Source organism: Brassica oleracea, chromosome C3 (assembly GCF_000695525.1).
Source record: "Brassica oleracea var. oleracea cultivar TO1000 chromosome C3, BOL, whole genome shotgun sequence".
Taxonomy (NCBI): domain Eukaryota; kingdom Viridiplantae; phylum Streptophyta; class Magnoliopsida; order Brassicales; family Brassicaceae; genus Brassica; species Brassica oleracea.
In genome coordinates, this window is record NC_027750.1 from 23772048 (window position 1) to 23790150 (window position 18103).

An 18103-nucleotide genomic window follows, 5' to 3' on the forward strand; every position below is an offset into this window, starting at 1 on the left:
AACGAGGAAAACCGCCCTCGTTAAGATTATGTTTTCTTGTAGTGGTAGAACATGGCTACAATCCTCAGCTTATTGGTCTCAAGGCGATGAAGTGTAACATATTGCTGCACAAACAGATTCTTGAAACATTCTATGTAAGCTTTGCTTTTGAGACAGAACCTTTGTGCTAACTGACCATAGAAGGAACGGTAAGTTCTCTCCTCAGTGCAACATTCCAAGATCATAACGCATAGCTCCATCTCTTGACCTGGTTTGATTCTGATCTGGAGTAGTTTATGCACTACTTCCTCAAAGTTGAGACTTGACATGATTGTTTGGTATATTGTCCTCCTAAGACTGACAAGATCAGTTTCTGTATGATCTTCTTCTTCTGTATCTTCTTCCCCAAGTATCTTCCTTTTGAGCTGCTCGTACTTCCTCTCGTTTTGGTGGAACTCAGGGTCGGGTTTGAAGACGTCTAAGGAAGTCTCGGGATCGATCTCATCAAAGAGAGATTATATGTGTTACTTGCTCGTCAAGTAAATCTAACTCAGGACGACTCGCTTTGTGATTCTCAAAGTTGATACTAACCAAAGACTCAACCAAACACTTAGACGTGTAATCCAAGTTACCTTCTTGAAGAATCCCTCTAAAGATGTCGAAAACTCTCGGAGAAACCTCAAGAAGCGTGGCTCCACACTCTTTAACAAACGCAACAGCAACCTCAACGGTGTCTCCACTAGGCTCACCAAGAAGCATGTGGAGAAGTTCGTGTGCAACAGTCTCTCCAGCTACACGCTGGTTCACGAGATGCGCAAGAAACCTAACCGCAGCTAACAATAGAGGCTTGTCGTTGCGATAGTAACCCCATCTGAACTGCAAAAACAATCTTCTCAACAAGAGGTTACCAATAGAAGGAAACTTGGAGTTCACGACAGCGATCAAAGCAGCGAACGCGTCGGTGAAGTTAGGAGAAGCTATCTGAGATTTGAGACATGATCTGCACAAAAGACCTCTTCCTCTTATGAGATTGACTTCAAAGAGTTCAAGAACGTGGTTTAAATTGTTGGCGTTTACCTTGTTAACCAAGCTATTGATTCTTCTTCGTAGCTCGTCCCATGATTCGCGTTCTATATCGATCGTCTTGGTATCCGGACTTCTCACTTAGTCCGACTATCCCACCGCGTCCAACCGGAATTGGCGAGGAAGGTCTTGGAGGCCAAACGGAAACCATATTAAATCCGCTGTGGCCGGGGCTCGAACTCGTGATAGCGGGCACCTCAGTCGTGTCGTTCTTCCTCTTGAAAGCAGGAACATACAAGGCTTCCAACGAAACACGAGAGAGAAAATTTAGGTTTGGTAATATTCTGAGTCGTTATTTAGCTCTCTATGCCTCTCTATATATATAGCATAGTTATCTCCTTTGTTTCCTTTTCTGTTATTTATTTCCTTTTATTTGTTTTCTCTGTTTCCTTTTTAAATTAGTTTCCGTATTTATCCGAAATTATTAATAATTATATATTATATACTTTAATGGAGAAAATTAACTAATTTAATTTTGACTAAATACGATATTAAATTAGACAAATAAATCTAATAATTATTGTTTTCTCTATTTCCTTTCTAATTGTTTTTCGCATTTATCCTGGACGTGTTACATCAAACAAGTAATAAAAGGAGGATATAAGCCTTAGATAGAGTGTCCACGTAGGCGAAAATAATCAGACAATGAGAAACTATATTTTTGCCATGTCACCTCCTCTATTTATTTTTACAAAATGATCCTTTAAATTTTTACTTAAGCAATTATAACCGAAAATATTTTTTTAGTGAAATATATTATTTATATAAATATAATTATATTTTATTTACATAATAGTTTGTAAAGAAATATTTAGTGTAAATAATATCATAATTTTATAAAATACTAAAATAAATTGGGTTGGTTTTCAACTTTCACAAATAAAAAATATTATTTGTAAACTTCGAAAAAAATATATCAAGAATATTCTTTTTCAGGAGAGAAAATAGAAAACATCTCTATTATGAAATTCCTCTATTTTAGAGAAAAAATAGAGGAATACATTGAAGATGGTCTAAGGCATGGCCGGCGTAAATGATCGGCGTTGAGATTTCAGCTTTTCTGATTCTTACCATTCTAATGTTTCAATATAATTTGAATATTTCCTTTGCTTTATAATATAACGGTTTAAAAGTATTTTTTGTTTCACTACATAAATTATTTTTATATTTCAATGTAACTTTATACTTATTGGATATTGTGTGGCCAATTAAATTATGTAAATTACTGTGTAATTGATTAAATTTATATATTAAATGACAGTTTTCTAAAGTAATAACTTTTAAATATTACAGATTTTAAATAAAACTAAAGGATATAAGCCTCAGATAGAGTATCCACGTAGGCGAAAATAATCGGCCAATGAGAAACTATATCTTTGCCATGTCACCTCCTCTATTTGTTTTTACAAAATGATCTTTAACTTTTTACTTGAACAATTATAACCGAAAATATTTTTTTAGTGAAATATATTATTTATATAAATATAATTATATTTTTGTATTTACATAATAGTTTGTAAATAAATATTTAGCGCAAATAATATCATAATTTTATAAAATACTAAAATAAATTGGGCTGGTTTTCAACTTTCAAAAAATATTATTTGTCAACTTAGAAAAGAATATATCAAGAATATTCTTTTTTATGAGAGAAAATAGAAAAATACATCGGAGACAACTCCATCTCAATTATGAAATTTCTCTATTTTAGAGAAAAAAATAGAGGAATACATTGGAGATGGTCTAAGGCATGGCCGACGTAAATGATCGACGTTGAGATTTCAGCTTTTCTGACTCTTACTATTCTAATGTTTCAATATAATTTGAATATTCATTTGTTTTATAATATAATGGTTTAAAGTATTTTTTGTTTCACTATATAAATTGTTTTTATATTTCAATGTAACTTTATATTTATTGGATATTGTGTGGCCAATTAAATTATGTAAATTACTGTGTAATTGATTAAATTTATATATTAAATGACAGTTTTCTAAAGTAATAACTTTTAAATATTACAAATTTTAATTAAAACTGATTACATTTTAAAACATATAGAGTAATCTATAAAATAACTCTATATAGATATGAAGAAAAAATTATAAAGTGGTATCACTTTGAATTTCTCTCATTCTGTGCATTCCTAATTGGAATGAGATAATCAACATCTAATATTATATCACTCTCAGTATATTAGGAATGGTCGAACCGTAAACCAATTAAGAATGATGTAAGGAAGACATAAAGATGTATTTTCAGTTATCACAAATATATAATCAATTGACAACAACTTAATTATGTCCAGCGTTGGACAACATAAAAGAGTTTTCATACCTTCTAATATTATAATATCTCACTATATTAGTGGCTAAATCAGTTTTGTCTAGCACAAATACTCACTTCATTCTTTGGGTTTAAGTTTTTCTATCTGATGATATTAATAGTTTGATCAAAAAAAAAAAAGGCGAACTGTACATTGTAATTGGAGAAAGAAAACAAACAAAAAATGAAACAAAAAATGTAAATAGCAATTCTCTATAATTAAAGAATAAGGCAATAAAATTTTAAAAATACAAAATAAAACAAAAAAATATACACAGAAAGAAAGATTTAGTAAAATAAAATCATAATATAATTTTCATAATTGATAGTGCTCAGTTACACTAAAAAGTCTAAATTTACAACTTACACAGTTTTATTTACATCTTTAAACCTATTATCTAATTAAAGTGATTCTAAAAAAAGTGTCAGCATGAAGAGTTAGAAAATATACGATAAAATATAATACATAACGTTAAAAATACATTATCACTGATCACTAAAAAATCATGTTAGTAGTAATAAAAATGAAATGACAACACATTTATTAAAACTATAGAACAACACGCAACAAGGTGTTATTAAATTTACAAACTACAAATTAAATATGTTCAATGCAAACACACATAAAAATGAGACATCATATTTGGATATATTTAAATAAATAATTTTAAATATATTATATTCTTGATAATTTTAAAATTACTTAAAAAGAAACTAAATTATTAAAACATAAAAATATACAAATAAAACTAAAGCAATATTTTGTAACGTCAAAATAATAAATGAATAAAAATTACTTATGTTAATAAAATAGATTTTAGATTTTAAAGACTTCTAATTCATGTAATATTACAAAATTCAAATTTTGTTTATTACAATTAATATTTTACCATTAGATATATTAAAATAATATTCTAGATCGATATTCAATTGTCAGTTTTCAACTATTACACGTAAAAAAATATTATTAAGTACGCTTTTTTTTAAAGGGGGTTTCATATTTTAAGTAAGTTATTGGAGTATTTTTTTCTTTTCGTGAATTTATTCGAGATGAGATTCCGATCTTTTAAACTAAGATAATTTATGTTCTATGCATAAAGATTATATTTTTTTTACATAACTCTAAAATCTCGGACTTGATTCTTCATATTTTATTAGTTAATTGTGTTACATATAATAGAAATAATTACTTCAAACTAAAAATATATAAAAAAAATCAAATTTAAAAATTAGTTATATATAATTTAATGTACAAAAATTCACATACAAATAAAAATGATAAATGTAACAAAATATTATATCCTTTTGATGGAGCAAATTAACTAATTTAATTTTGACTAAATATGATATTAAATTAGTCAAATAAATCTAATATTGTTAATTGAACATCTTTTTGTAGTTTAGACTCTCATTTGCATAAAACCTGAGGTATTTTTGCAGTTTTGTATGACTGAAAGTGAAACTGATCTCTCATGACATTGTGTATTATTTTGGGTATTAATTAACACTAGCCTAATTCATGTAATGTCTAGGGGATTAATTGGATTAAATACAACCTTAAACGTTAACCCTATAAAATAAAATAAAAAAATACTAAAAAGCCAAATATAAAACATCAGCCTGTCAAAAGAATAATATATATCCTTTTTAGCTTGGGAGTTGAGAATCTCTTCCATCAAGCAACTTTATCTTTCTCAGGTAATTTGGTTTCATCATCAGCCTTCTCTTCCTCTGCAGTGATGAACTCGAGCTGTCTTGACTTGAACACAGCTCTTCCTTTGGATCCTATCCGGTATGGAGGAGATATATAGTAAGCGTTTGACCCATTGTTCTGCTTCTCTTCTTCTTCTTCTTCTTCTTCTTCTTCTTCTTCACAATCAGTGGTCACCTTTTCATCAACAACCTCTTTAGTACCTTCTTCTTCATCTGTTTTGTTGTGATCCGGCGCAACAACAAACTTGCGTGGTCTTTTCCTGATAATAGAAGGCATGTTTGGGAATGTTCTAGCAGCTTCTCTCAAGAAAGATTCAAGACTGGTTCGAGCTGAACCGTTACTGTACTCTTTTCTACAAGGCGGTGGTGGAGTGAAGAAGATAACAGGTGGTGTGCTTGGACTGCAACCGTATTCGTAACCATACATACGCTGCTTATCCGCTTCTGACGCCATGTACTGCTCTCTCTGAGGCTTGTAGTAACGTTGATAACCATTCTCTGGGTTAGGCAACTGAGGAGAACAAGCGTACTCACTAACACTGGTGACTGGTGAAGCAGCTACTACTTCTTGGGGCAGAACAGAAGAGTTTGATTGGTCTTTTCCTTCTTCATTAGGTTTGTTTAACTGTGTAGTTGCACCATCGAGAACACCATTCTTTGCTGATGTAGTTACTGCCATCACTGGCTTGGCAGGAGTGGGCTTGGTAGTAGCATACTTGGGTGTTGGTGGTAAGCTACCATTAGCTAATAAGAACTCTGACTTCTTCTTCAATGAACTGTTCCAATGGTTCTTTATCGAATTGTCGGTTCTGCATCAAGTTTATTAAGCAAACCCTTTTCATTAAACCAAGAAGCTAACTGATGCAGATAGATATTTGGAAATACCAATCAAATGTTACGCTTTCTTTGTTCTTTGTTTTCGGTAGATCTATAGATATCTCAACCAATGTAAAAAAAATTTAGTTTATTTGTGGATTCTTAGACTAAATTAACCTTGTATTCTCAAAATCCAACGAACTACTAATTATATCCTTTAAAGCTTCGCCGCTACATCACTAATCCTTGTATAGAATCCTGACAGCATGCACCAAAGAAAAGTACATACCTGCCGGGTAAGACCTTAGCAATTTCAGCCCATTTGTTTCCATAGATTACATGAGCATTCAAGAGAGCTAACTCTTCTTCTGGGGTCCAAGCCTCCTTGTTGATACAAGGATTCAAATGGTTGTACCACCTGCATCACATATCACAAACACACACACATTGCAGCTTCCAAAATGATTTGTTCATTATGAATTAAATAGCTACCTCTCTCTACATTGCTTCCCAATTCGACCTGGCAAAGACTGTGATATAAGAGACCATTTCTTAGGCCCGTATTTTTCAACAAGCTCAACGATTGTCTCATCCTCCTGCAAAAAAAAAAAACAATAACTTTCAAGCTCTTCTTACATTCACAAAAATGAAAAGAATCAGAAACATAACGGAACCTGTTGCGTCCAATGTCCCTTGTTAAGGTTTGGATCCAAAACTTTCTGCCACCGATGCATGCATTGAACTTCAGTCCTATCAGGGAGAAACTCAGCTGCAAAAAAAGAAATAAATCAATTCAAACAACAAGAACAGTTCATAAAGACTTACATAGAACAAGAAGCATGGAACTAACAGTCATTTACCTACTTTCTTCCAGGACTTGGCTTTAAACCTACAAACTCCTTGTCTCAATATCTCATCCTGCAATAAGTAAAGACAACTCTCATCTCAATTCAAGAACTATTGATCCACCACAAGTTTTAAGACAGATACTAAACCTCTTCCGTTGTCCAGCCGGCGCCTTTGGTTCGCCTCATAGGACCACTCGTCCTCCTGGCATAATTTAAATAATTACAAAAACTTTAAACAAGACAAAAGTGATCACACACAGACAATAGAAAGTAAGAATGTAATAAACAAAAAGAACCTATGCGTTGAAGATACTGTAGCAGTTGGAACAGCACCAGGTGACTTGAGGAAGCTACTACTACTGCCTTCAGACACAGAAGAGGGAGAAACAGCTGTTGATTGCTTACTCTCTATACACTCATCCTCCATTTTTTTTCTTTTTCCTGAAGATCCATTTTAATTCCATGAGAACAACATTCAGACAAAACACGCAAGCAGACAGAACCCAGATCTCAAAAAAGACAAGAACTGAGTAAAAAATCTAGGCTTTATAACAATTCTAATAACGTAAACTGTTTATCAAGAAGCCCTAATAGAATTTGCGTCAGTTTCAGACCTAAACAAACCGTGAAGTCACAACTTTCACCACATCTGATCACAGGTACAAAACCTTAAGCCTAATTTGCCCGTTGAAGCAGAGAGAGAGAGACTTTGGATCCAAACAGAGCAAAAAGACAAAACAAAAATATTATAACGAATAACTTCTTCAGCTGACCTCACCGTTTACCTTATTAGGTAAACCTATTTTCTATCTCGGCCGGTTTATTCTTGTAGTTAAATCAAATTCACTATTTCTTCTGTTCCAAAATGTAAAATATTTAAAAGATTTTTTTTTTATTTTTAATATATAAAATGCTTTCATACTTTCTTGATAGTTTTCACTTTTATTAAACACGGTATAACCAATAATATTTTATAGTTTATTTTATAATTAAATAGTTATAAAATTATATTTTAAAAATATTTTAAAACAAAAAAAAAATTCGTGAGTAATTTTACGTTTACATAAACCAGGAGTATTATTCAAAGGGTAAACAATGTTCTACAAAATGAAGTGTCCATAATGAAAACTTTGTTTCAGAAAACATCAATATAGTCCAAAATCATAACCATCCTCCTCCTCTTCTTCATTTTCCTCTTCGTAGAGATTCTCACCGTCTGGAAAATCTGTGTTTATGTCAAATGATTCTACATAGCCTTCTTGATCTTCTTCTTCATTTTCACCATCCTCTAGTTTATTGCTCTTCACTTCCTTCTTCTCTTCCTTCGTCTTTTCCATGACCGTCTCGGTTCTTGAAATCTTGGCTGGTTTCTCAGTTGGCTGAAACAAACACAATGAGCAGAAAGTTATACAAAGCTACAGACTCATATACACAACCAAAAAAGTGATGGTAATTAAGGAAACAGAGGAGAGACTAAAAAAAACTTACAGATGTATCAAAGAGTTCGTCCAAAAGATCGTAGTTGATTAACCCACTAAGCCTCTGCAAAACGTCAAGATTCAACTCAAGTCATGAGTGTTAACTTTAAGTTTATGGACATGATTATGAACCATTCAGTTCCGGGTCAGTGTAAAGGTATCAAAAGAAGAGACATTTTAACCTTTTTATCAAGCATTCTGCGAACAGCTTCCGTGGCTGTGGCTGGAGGAGGTGCATTCTTTTCTTCCTCAGCTCTTTTTTGTTGCTTTTCCTGTATGGAGTTTGATTGAGCAAACCATACGTCAGATACTTGATACAAAGTTAGGAACATAATTGCAACAAAAAAAAAGCTGAAATGGAGACACCTTTCTAGATTTTGCTACAGCAGCTCTAGAAGCCTCAACAAGCTTTCTTGCGTGCTCTGGCAAATTAGAGCTGCTCGCGTTTAAAGCGTCATTAGCCGCCTTCAGAGCAGCTTCCTTATCTGCTTGCTCCTACAAGAAAACAATTATAGTTTTGTAAGATTCTTGTGTATGTGACAACTGATAAAAGAATCCACAGAAGATAACATAGCCTCAGAAAACCACCTTAATATATTCTTTGTTCATTTCTTCCCATACCACCTTCTTATAGCGCCTTTCCTCCTCGTTGTTAATGTAGCAATCCACCTGAGTAACAGTCAAATATTACGACCAGACCAAGATCAATCTAACTAACACAAGAAAGCGAGATTATTGCCCACCTCAGTATCACTGACGTCAGAAAAGTTGCCTGATTCATCTGAAACTTCACTATCATCCTCATCTTTTTCCCCTTCACCTTTCTCTGTGACACAGCACAAAATAAAGATTCTCAAGAGCTCAAACGTTAGCAAACAAAGTTTAATCTGATTTAGATAGCAATTGCGCACTCACCTGAACATGCTTTTGCACTTTTGCTCACACTGGAGCAGACTGGTTCTCTCACGGACTGCCAAAAGAAAAATATTCAAGCATAAGATTCCACCAAAGCAGAATTGAACAAGCTTGGTAAGAAAACACTAAACTTACATTTAGTTGTTCATCATGGTTTAGGCTACTAATCCCTCCTTCGTTTTCTTCTCTAGCTGCTTTTTCTTTTTCCATTCTCTCTTTCTCTGCTCGTTGGAAGGCAGGAGGATCCGACCCACCAACAAGTCCTCCGGAAACACTTATGAACTGCAAAAAACATCAGACTGTTAACTCTCATAGCCATTTGCTAAGGTTCCACAATCATGAAAAGAGACAAAATAGGCATAAAACCGGAGACTTACATCACGGTAACATTCCTCACATAGTCCATAGTTAACAGGCTTACTATCCTGATGCATACAGTGCACCGTCTCTTTGCTAGATGTCTGGTTCGTGGCAAAAGATCTTTTATGCATTTCCCCTTCTCTCTCTGAGAGCTCCTCAACCTAGCCACCCATAAAAAAACGGTGTCAATATACATATAAGGTACAAACAAGAAAAGCCTAAAGATAACTAAGGAAAACATTATCTAAAACACCCCATAAAATCCTAAACACTCAAAGTCAATCGGTGTTTGTCAGATAATATGAACAGTTAGCCAACAATTTGACAAGTAAAACTCTTTAGTCTTAAGTCTTAACTCACACTTAAACTTCCAGCCTCAGTATCTCCAAACTCATTCAACCTTTTTGTTAGAGTTGCTTCACATATATGCACAATCCCTACCTGAAATATTAATAAAAAATACACCATATCAGCACTAAATTTGTTAAATAAAAGTGCTAAAACGTCTCTCCACTCATCTTTAAAACTACTTTTTTTTGTCTAAGATAATCATATCTTACAATATCTGTCTTAGAGCACTTGATACCATAGGCAAGCGCGGCTGTGTACAGTGCTGCTCCGCATATTCCACTAGGTTTCCGGCCAGTCTGCAAGGCATAATAGACAATAAATAACGCTAAGATGAAGGGTATGAAGCGATCAACAAACAGAAAAAGAAGTCAAACCTGTATCCAATCTCTCTTCATACTAGCTATAATGTCTCTAGCTGTTCTTATGACCTCTTTATCTTGTTTGCCTTTCAATAAGGCTGCAAGTGTGTGATGAAAAGAGTAAACTGGGTTAAGTACTAATCTATATAAATGTTTGTTTCTTGGCTGATGTTCAAAGCAACTAACGAAATAGAATAATAGTAACATTTAGTATCAACCAATACAGAAAAGAATTGAGACTTGAAAGAAAACATACTTACCGTTTGAGAACCGAGGAATATAGATTGAAGGATCAACAAGCTTTTCATAGTTCTTGTTTTCCGCAATGTACAGCAATTCACAGAGTTGCAAGTACACAGCACCTAACTCATAACTAGACAAGAATTTTATGAAACAAAAACATCAAAACCTGTATTACAATGGAAAGAAAGAGAAACAGCATGGAAATGAAGAAGATGAAGAAAAACGCATCTTACACGCTAACACGAAGGTAGCTTGAGAAATCAATAAGAAGAAACGGGATGTTCTTTTCCCTACAGATGAAGAGAGGTTTTGGTCAACATACAAAATGGTATTTTAAAGAAGAACCAGAACTAGGAGAGCAACAAGATGGGTTACTAAGAACCTAACCTGCAAGTCAAGTAGAGGCAGGAACACTGTACTAGTTCAGTTCTGCGGCCCTTAGTGAAATTTTGCTCAACTGCCATCTGTCAGAAGATAAATTGAGTTAAAAAGGGGCAAAAGTCCTAACAAATTAATTGCGAAAACCAGACATACTGTAAAGAATCGAGTAGCCATGTCAATCACATCATCTCTCTCATCACCAAGTCCCAAACCATCTCTCAAATTCATAAACTCATCTCTAGCTGCAAATAAGAACCAAGGTTTTGGTCAGAGTTAACTATCAGGATCTGAGTTGCATTAACGTCAAGTATCCAATAACGCAATGGTTAATGTTAAAATGACTACACCAACTAATCAATTATTGAACTAAAAAGTTAGAAACGCAATTAAAGAGAGGGGATTGCGTCATTAAGCTGAATCCAATAGAGCAATTCAATCAAACATAAGCGAAAGCTGTAGAGTACATACCTAGTCTAATTCTCCTTTCACGTGAGCTTGAAACCCCACTTTGAACACTTCTCACTACGTTACCTGACGCTTGACTCTGCAGGTACAGAATCGAGTAAAGGTAAAGATCAAACTATAATAGAGAGAGTCATAGGAACATACTGAACTAATAACCGTAGAAAGCTCCTAACTTTTCTCACCCTAACTAACCCCTTCAGAACATCAAAGCACAGATTTTGAAATAATTCCAAGACTATCCGACAACCAATTGAGACAAGAGAACATTCGACACATTCTTACCTGCCCAGCAGCATTCTTAACGAAAGTGACTTCAGTAGAGAAGTTGAAATTTTCCAATATCCTCCCGCATTGATTACACGCCCTAGCAACATTACAACACACAAAAAGTTACACACTTTGAAGCTAAGAAACACATAAAGTGAATAATCACAAACACTTACAGTGCACCATCGTAGGGGCGTATCCCGGAGACGCTCTTCCCACAGTGGTTACACCACACCATGGCTCCTCCCCACCCCAAACTCAGATAAAGCTACTAACTTTGCTAATCAATTGGATCCAAAAGGCTTCAATCGATTTCAAAACTGCAGCGAAGATCAGATTGTTTTCTGGCGAAATCAATTTGGTGTTAGCGATCGTGCGAGAGAGTTGAGAGGATAAGGGTTTAACGGTGTGTGTAATTTTATATAACTTACCAGTTATAGCTGAGGCTGCGACGATGGCTGAAGAAGGAGAAGGTGAGAGATTGTGTTTGAGATATTTTTCTCCTAAAGGTGACTGCCCGGAATCGAACTCGGGTCCCCAAGAGTTAGGCAACAGTTCGTGGGCTATTTTGTTAGATAGGATAGGAGGGATAGGATACTTTATAAGCCCCTCAAGTACTGCCTTCTAATCTAATTGGCCCCAAATGTTTTAGGTTTTTCACTAAAACACCCCTTTACTTTTTGTTTCTGCTTTATTTTCACACCTACAATCGAATCTGTTTATTTTCTGGTTCACACAGGATAATGCTAAACCGGAATTGGGAAGAAAACCTGTGAAATAGAAATTGTCATTGCATAAACACCACACTGAAATCTATCAGTCTTTCGTCTGAAAGTTTCAAATGTTGCAAGACAAACAAAAGCATAAAGTTTAGCTTCCAGTTCTCGCGTATGGTGTTGGTCAAAGTAGTTTCACAGCTTCTCCTTTCTTCTCAGTGGTATTGCCATTTGCTGCAGAAGCTCTGAGAAGAGGATCGAAGAGCTTACTTGCCACATCAGGAGGCAACGCGTCTTCCCCTGGAAGAACAACAAGACCTTTCTTTCTCAAAGAAGACGGTTCACTGTAGCAAACACTCCACAGTAAGTTTGCGAGTTGTCTCTCTTCTTTAACCGTTCCTCTTTTGACATCAAGCTGATTCCTTCATTCCTCTCTTCTAGAAGCTGCCTCAGTCACCCACTTCCATCGTTTCTCTTCTCTTGCAAACCATTGGCTTCCATAACTAACTCCTGACTTCGAAGAATGCTCTAAAGAAAAATGTGAACGATGCTCAACAACATGAAGTGTCCCATAATAAAAACTTTGTTTCAGAAGACATCAATATAGTCCAAAATCATAACCATCCTCCTCTTCTTCTTCATCTTCCTCTTCATAGAGCTTTTCACCATCTGGCAAATCTGTGTTTATGTCATATGATTCAACATAGCCTTCTTCTTGAAATCTTGGCTGGTTTCTCAGTTGGCTGAAACACACACAATGAGCAGAAAGTTATACAAAGCTACAGACTCATATACACAACCAAAAAAGTGATGGTAATTAAGGAAACAGAGGAGGGACTAAAAAAAACTTACAGATGGATCAAAGAGGTCGTCCAAAACATCGTCGGGGATTAACCCTCTAAGCCTCTGCAAACGTCAAAGATTCAACTCAAGTCACGAGCGTTAACTTTAAGAAGAGGATATATATATATATATTTTATGGACATGATTATGTACTTTCAGTTCCAGGTTAGTTCTAAAGGGAAGAGACATTATAACCTTTCTATCAAGCATTCTACGAACAGATTCCGTGGTTGTGGCTGGGGGAGGTGCGTTCTTTTCTTCCTCAGCTCGTTTTTGTTGCTTTTCCTGTATGGAGTTATCAAAGAGAATCAGAATTTGATTGAGCAAACCATACGTCAGATACTTGATACAAAGTTCGGAACATAACTGCAACAACAAAGCTGAAATGGACTCACCTTTCTAGATTTTGCTACAGCAGCTTTAGAAGCCTCAACAAGCTTTCTTGCATGTTCTGGCAAATTAGAGCTGCTTGCTCCTAGAAGAAAACAATATCGTTTAGTAAGTGTTATGTATGTGACAACTGATAAAGAATCCACAGATGATATAGCCTCAGAAAACCACCTTAATATATTCTTTGTTCATTTCTTCCCATACCACCTTCTTATAGCGCCTTTCCTCCTCGTTGTTAATGTAGCAATCCACCTGAGTAACAGTCAAATATTACAACCAAGAGACAGAGAAACTTAAGGTTGAACTTTTGACCGCTTAGCATGTAATATAGCTAACAAAAAGAAAGTAAAATTATTGCCCACCTCAGTATCACTGACGTCAGAAAAGTTGCCTGATTCATCTGAAACTTCACTATCATCCCTCATCTTTTTCTCCTTCACCCTTCTCTGTGACACAGCACACAATAAAGATTCTCAAGAGCTCAAACGTCAGCAAACAAATTTTAATCTGACTTAGATAGCAAATGCGCACTCACTTAAACATGGTTTTGCTTTTTTGCTCACATTGGAGTAGAGTGGTTCTCTCATGGACTACCAAAAGTTCGTCAGGAAATGTATTCAAGCATTAGATTCCACAAAAGCAGAATTGAACAAGCAAGAAAACACTAGACTTACATTTAGTTGTTCATCATGGTTTAGGCTACTAATCCCTCCCTCGTTTTCTTCTCTAGCTGCTTTTTCTTTTTCCATTCTCTCTTTCTCTGCTCGCTGAAAAGTAGGAGGATCCGACCCACCAACAAGTCCTCCGGAAACACTTATGAACTGCAAAAAACATCAGACTGTTAACTCTCATAGCCATTTGCTAAGGTTTCGCAATTACGTAAAACAGAAAACATGAAAAGAGAAAAACCAGGCATAAAACCGGAGACTTACATCACGGTAACATTCCTCACATAGTCCATAGTTAACAGGCTTACGATCCTGATGCTTACAGTGCACCGTCTCTTTGTTAGACGTCTGGTTCGTCGCAAAAGGTCTTTTCTGCATTTCCTTTTCTCTCTTTTTGAGCTCCTTAACCTAGCCACTCATAGAAAAACGGTGTCAATAGACATATAGGGTACAAACAAGAAAAGCCTAAACGGTGTCAATACACATATACAGATAGCCTGAACTCACATTTAAACTTCCAGCCTCAGTATCTACAAACTCATTCAACCTTTTGGTTAGAGTTGCTTCACATATATGCACAATCCCTACCTGAAATATTAACAAAATTACACCATAGCAGCACTAAATTTGTTAAATAGAAGTGATAAAACATCTCTCCTCTCATCTTTAAAAATACATTTTTTCTAAGATAATCATATCTTACAATATCTGTCTTAGAGCACTTGATACCATGGGCAAGCGCAGCTGTGTAAAGTGCTGCTCCACATATTCCACTAGGTTTTCTGCCAGTCTGCAAGCCAATATATGGTCAGTTTAAACACAAGACATGATAAACAATAAATAACGGTAAGATAAAGGTTCAAACCTGTATCCAATCTCTCTTCATACTAGCTATAATGTTTCTAGCTGTTTTCAGGACCTTTTAATTATATGTGCCATTCAATAAGACTGCAAGTGTGTGATGAAACAAGTAAACTGGGTTAAGTACTACTCTATATAAATGTTTGTTTCTTGGCTGTTGTTCAAAGCAACTAGAGAACTAGAATAGTAATAACATTTAGCATCAACCAAATACAGAAAAGAATGAGAGTAGTTACCGTTTGCGAACCGGGGAATATAGATTGAAGGATCAACAAGCTTTTCGTAGTTCTTGTTTTCCGCAATGTACAGCATTTCACAGAGTTGCAAGTACACAGCACCTAACTCATAACTATGAAACAAAAACATCAAAACCTGTATTACAATGGAAATAAAGAGGAATAAAGATGAAAAAAAACGCATCTTACACGCTAACTCGAAGGTAGCTTGAGAAATCAATAAGAAGAAACAGGTGGTTCTTTTGCCTACAGGTAAAGAAAGTTTTTGGTCAACATACAACATGGTATATTAAAGAAGAACCAGAACTTGGAGAACTTAACCTACAAGTCAAGTAGAGGCAGGAACACTGTACTAGTTCAGTTCTGCGGCCCTTAGTGAAATTTTGGTCAAGTGCCACCTTCAGAAGATAAATTGAGTTAAGAAGGGGTAACATAAAAGTTCTCTAACAAATTAATATTCTCAAAACATATGTAAACCAGACATACTTTAAAGAATGTAGCAGCCATGTCAACCAGATCATCTCTCTCATCACCCATCCCCAACGCATCTTTCAAATTCATTAACTCATCTCTAGCTGCAAGTAAGAACCACAGCACAAACTATCAGGATCAGAATTGCATTAACGTCAAGTATCTAATCATGCAATGGCTAACGAGTACACACCACCTAATCAATAACTAAACCAAAAGTTTCAAATGAAATTTAAGAAAAAAACGGAACTGCATCAGTACGTTGAATCTAGATGTGCACTTAGGTCAGCACTTAGATGAATCAGTTGCAGTACTCACGCTAACAGTGAACAGAAAATCATAATAGCATACCTAGTCTAAGTCTCCTTTCACGTGAGCTTGAAACCCCACTCTGAACACTTCTCACTACGTTACCTGACGCTTGACTCTGCAGGTTACACAATAAGTAAAAGGCAAAAGATCAAACTAACAAAGTCATATCAACATACTCACTGAACTAAAACACACACAAAAAGTTCCCTACTTTCTCTATACAAAGCACTACAGAACATTGTAAGTGAATCAAAAATCGCAAGCTGCGTCTGACTCTTACCTGCCCAGCAGCATTCTTAACGAAAGTAACTTGAGTTGAAAAGTTGAAATTTTCCAATATCCTCCCACATAAATCACACGCCCTGCAGATAAAAATCACATTTTTGAGACTACAAACACAAAAGGTGAATAATCACAAACACTTACAGTGCACCATCGTAGGGACGTACACCCGGAACGTTCTTCGCACAATGGTTACACCACACCATGGCTCCTCCCCCCAAACACAGAAAGCTACTAACTTTAATAATCAATTGGATCCAAAACTCTTCAATCGATTCAAAACTGCAGCGAAGATCAGATTGTAACTAGCATAGGCGATCGTGCGAGAGACTGGAGAGGATTTAGGGTTTAACGGTTCCGTGCGTAATTTTATTATCCGATGGCTTTGTAGAAGGAGAAGCTGAGAGATGTGTTGAGATATTTCCTCTGATTGGTGACTACTCGGTATCGAACTCGGGTCCCTAGGAGTTAGGCAAAAGTTCGTGGAATATTTTGTTAGATAGGGTTGACTTTAATCTAATTGCCCCCAAACTTTTAGTTTTTCACTAAACCACCCTTACTTTTCGTTTTTGATAATTTCCCCTCCTACAACTTATATCATTAGTTACAAAAGCAATTATTTTCAATCCGAGCTCTCGTGTTAAAATTTAAAACAGCTAAAATATTTATTACTAGGTGTTTTATCCGCACATGCGAGCATAATTATCTTTTGAATACTTGTTAGTGTTATAAACCAAATGATGATCGATCATGGATCAGCCCGTACTGCAGGCCCAATCTGGGACATGATAAAGACAATCAGAGACTATGTGTTTATCTAGTATATATTCCATGTATATCTGTAACATAGTGTTTATCCTTATCCTTATCTTGTTAGGATTAACATGACCTTATGACGGTCTAATACCTTGTATATATATGGACCTTCTGGTCGACAGTAAGAATAACACAAGTTCCCTTCTTCATTCACAACACGTTATCAGCACGACGTTGCTCTCATAAACCCTAACCCTAAAAAACAAAAACAATAATTCCGAGCAATCCATCAGCTAACCAGGAAGATCTCTAACTGATAGACCGATCAACCCATCAAAAGTTTTCAGATGTCGAGTTTCATACCCTCAGATTACAAAGCCCTTGATCTCTCTGGAGATAATTATCTTGATTGGGCTATAAACACTTCAGCCGTCTTGAAGTCTAGAGGACTTGGGAAGTGCATCAAGTATGGCAATGACACCCTTGCGTGTGAAAGACACAGAGCCATAATGATTATGCGACACCATCTCTGTGAGGACCTAAGAGACGAGTTTGGATATGTTAATGATCCTCATAATCTCTGGTCATTTTTGAATTCTAGATTCTGTGAGCCATTGTTGCACGAATCCAAGAAAAAATGGGAAGCTCTAAGGTTCCAGGATTATGAATCCGTGGACAATTATCACTCTGATCTTATGAGAATCACCTATAGTCTTAGACTATGTGGTGAATTGGTAACAAACGAGGATTTGTTAAACAAAACTCGTGACACATTCCATTCAGAGGAAGTGTTGTTATCACATCAGGCCAAAGGTTTCACCACCTATTATGACATGTTCTCATATTTATTAGACATTGAGCAAAAGAAGCAGAAAAGGATGGATAACATCAGACGGTTTAATGACATCATGGAGATATATTATGAAGTACTAGACAGTGAGATGAAAATCCCTGAAGCTAATAAAGCCACATTTGATAAGAAGAGATC

At 35.4% G+C, this 18103-nt stretch overlaps 2 protein-coding genes and 2 pseudogenes across 3 annotated transcripts; all 4 read right to left on the reverse strand.

Moving 5' to 3' along the window:
* LOC106330170 overlaps positions 1 to 1213 on the reverse strand; it is a 6133-nt pseudogene extending 4920 nt beyond the window's left edge.
* Positions 1214 to 4967: 3754 nt separating this feature from the next.
* Positions 4968 to 7468, reverse strand: LOC106333269 (myb-related protein 3R-1-like). The gene is made up of 8 exons (XM_013771738.1): positions 7376 to 7468; positions 7058 to 7202; positions 6909 to 6963; positions 6774 to 6831; positions 6588 to 6682; positions 6406 to 6509; positions 6203 to 6331; positions 4968 to 5906 (listed from the first exon to the last, which is right to left on the reverse strand). Exons 2-8 carry the CDS (start codon positions 7186 to 7188, stop codon positions 5060 to 5062), a joined length of 1419 nt encoding a protein of 472 aa, XP_013627192.1. The 5' UTR covers positions 7189 to 7202; positions 7376 to 7468; the 3' UTR covers positions 4968 to 5059.
* A 337-nt stretch (positions 7469 to 7805) lies between these two features.
* LOC106335863 (transcription factor IIIB 60 kDa subunit) lies at positions 7806 to 12139 on the reverse strand. Of its 2 annotated transcripts, XM_013774518.1 has the most exons (20): positions 12012 to 12139; positions 11757 to 11924; positions 11596 to 11677; positions 11317 to 11392; positions 11002 to 11090; positions 10855 to 10931; positions 10701 to 10757; positions 10485 to 10597; positions 10240 to 10322; positions 10075 to 10161; positions 9875 to 9955; positions 9532 to 9675; positions 9290 to 9436; positions 9155 to 9209; positions 8983 to 9065; positions 8828 to 8908; positions 8606 to 8734; positions 8422 to 8511; positions 8250 to 8303; positions 7806 to 8140 (listed from the first exon to the last, which is right to left on the reverse strand). In XM_013774518.1, exons 2-20 carry the CDS (start codon positions 11816 to 11818, stop codon positions 7907 to 7909), a joined length of 1824 nt encoding a protein of 607 aa, XP_013629972.1. In that variant the 5' UTR covers positions 11819 to 11924; positions 12012 to 12139; the 3' UTR covers positions 7806 to 7906. The 2 variants fall into 2 exon arrangements, with proteins under 2 accessions (XP_013629972.1, XP_013629971.1); XM_013774517.1 differs by lacking the exon at positions 12012 to 12139 and having other exon boundaries at positions 11757 to 12003.
* Positions 12140 to 12353: 214 nt separating this feature from the next.
* LOC106335864 lies at positions 12354 to 16765 on the reverse strand (annotated as a pseudogene).
* Between the last annotated feature and the right edge of the window lie 1338 nt (positions 16766 to 18103).

What these genes read in the sequence shown, in the direction of transcription:
- LOC106333269 (XM_013771738.1), bottom strand. Translation starts at nt 7,188, where the DNA reads ATGGAGGATGAGTGTATAGAGAGTAAGCAATCAACAGCTGTTTCTCCC. An exon ending in CCGGCTGGACAACGGAAGAG is followed by an intron (nt 6,832 to 6,908) that starts GTTTAGTATCTG and finishes TACTTATTGCAG; the next exon opens with GATGAGATATTGAGACAAGG. An exon ending in GGGAAGCAATGTAGAGAGAG is followed by an intron (nt 6,332 to 6,405) that starts GTAGCTATTTAA and finishes TATGTGATGCAG; the next exon opens with GTGGTACAACCATTTGAATC.
- LOC106335863 (XM_013774518.1), bottom strand. Translation starts at nt 11,818, where the DNA reads ATGGTGTGGTGTAACCACTGTGGGAAGAGCGTCTCCGGGATACGCCCC. An exon ending in TGAAGAGAGATTGGATACAG is followed by an intron (nt 10,162 to 10,239) that starts GTTTGACTTCTT and finishes TATGCCTTGCAG; the next exon opens with ACTGGCCGGAAACCTAGTGG. An exon ending in CTGACGTCAGTGATACTGAG is followed by an intron (nt 8,909 to 8,982) that starts GTGGGCAATAAT and finishes ACTGTTACTCAG; the next exon opens with GTGGATTGCTACATTAACAA.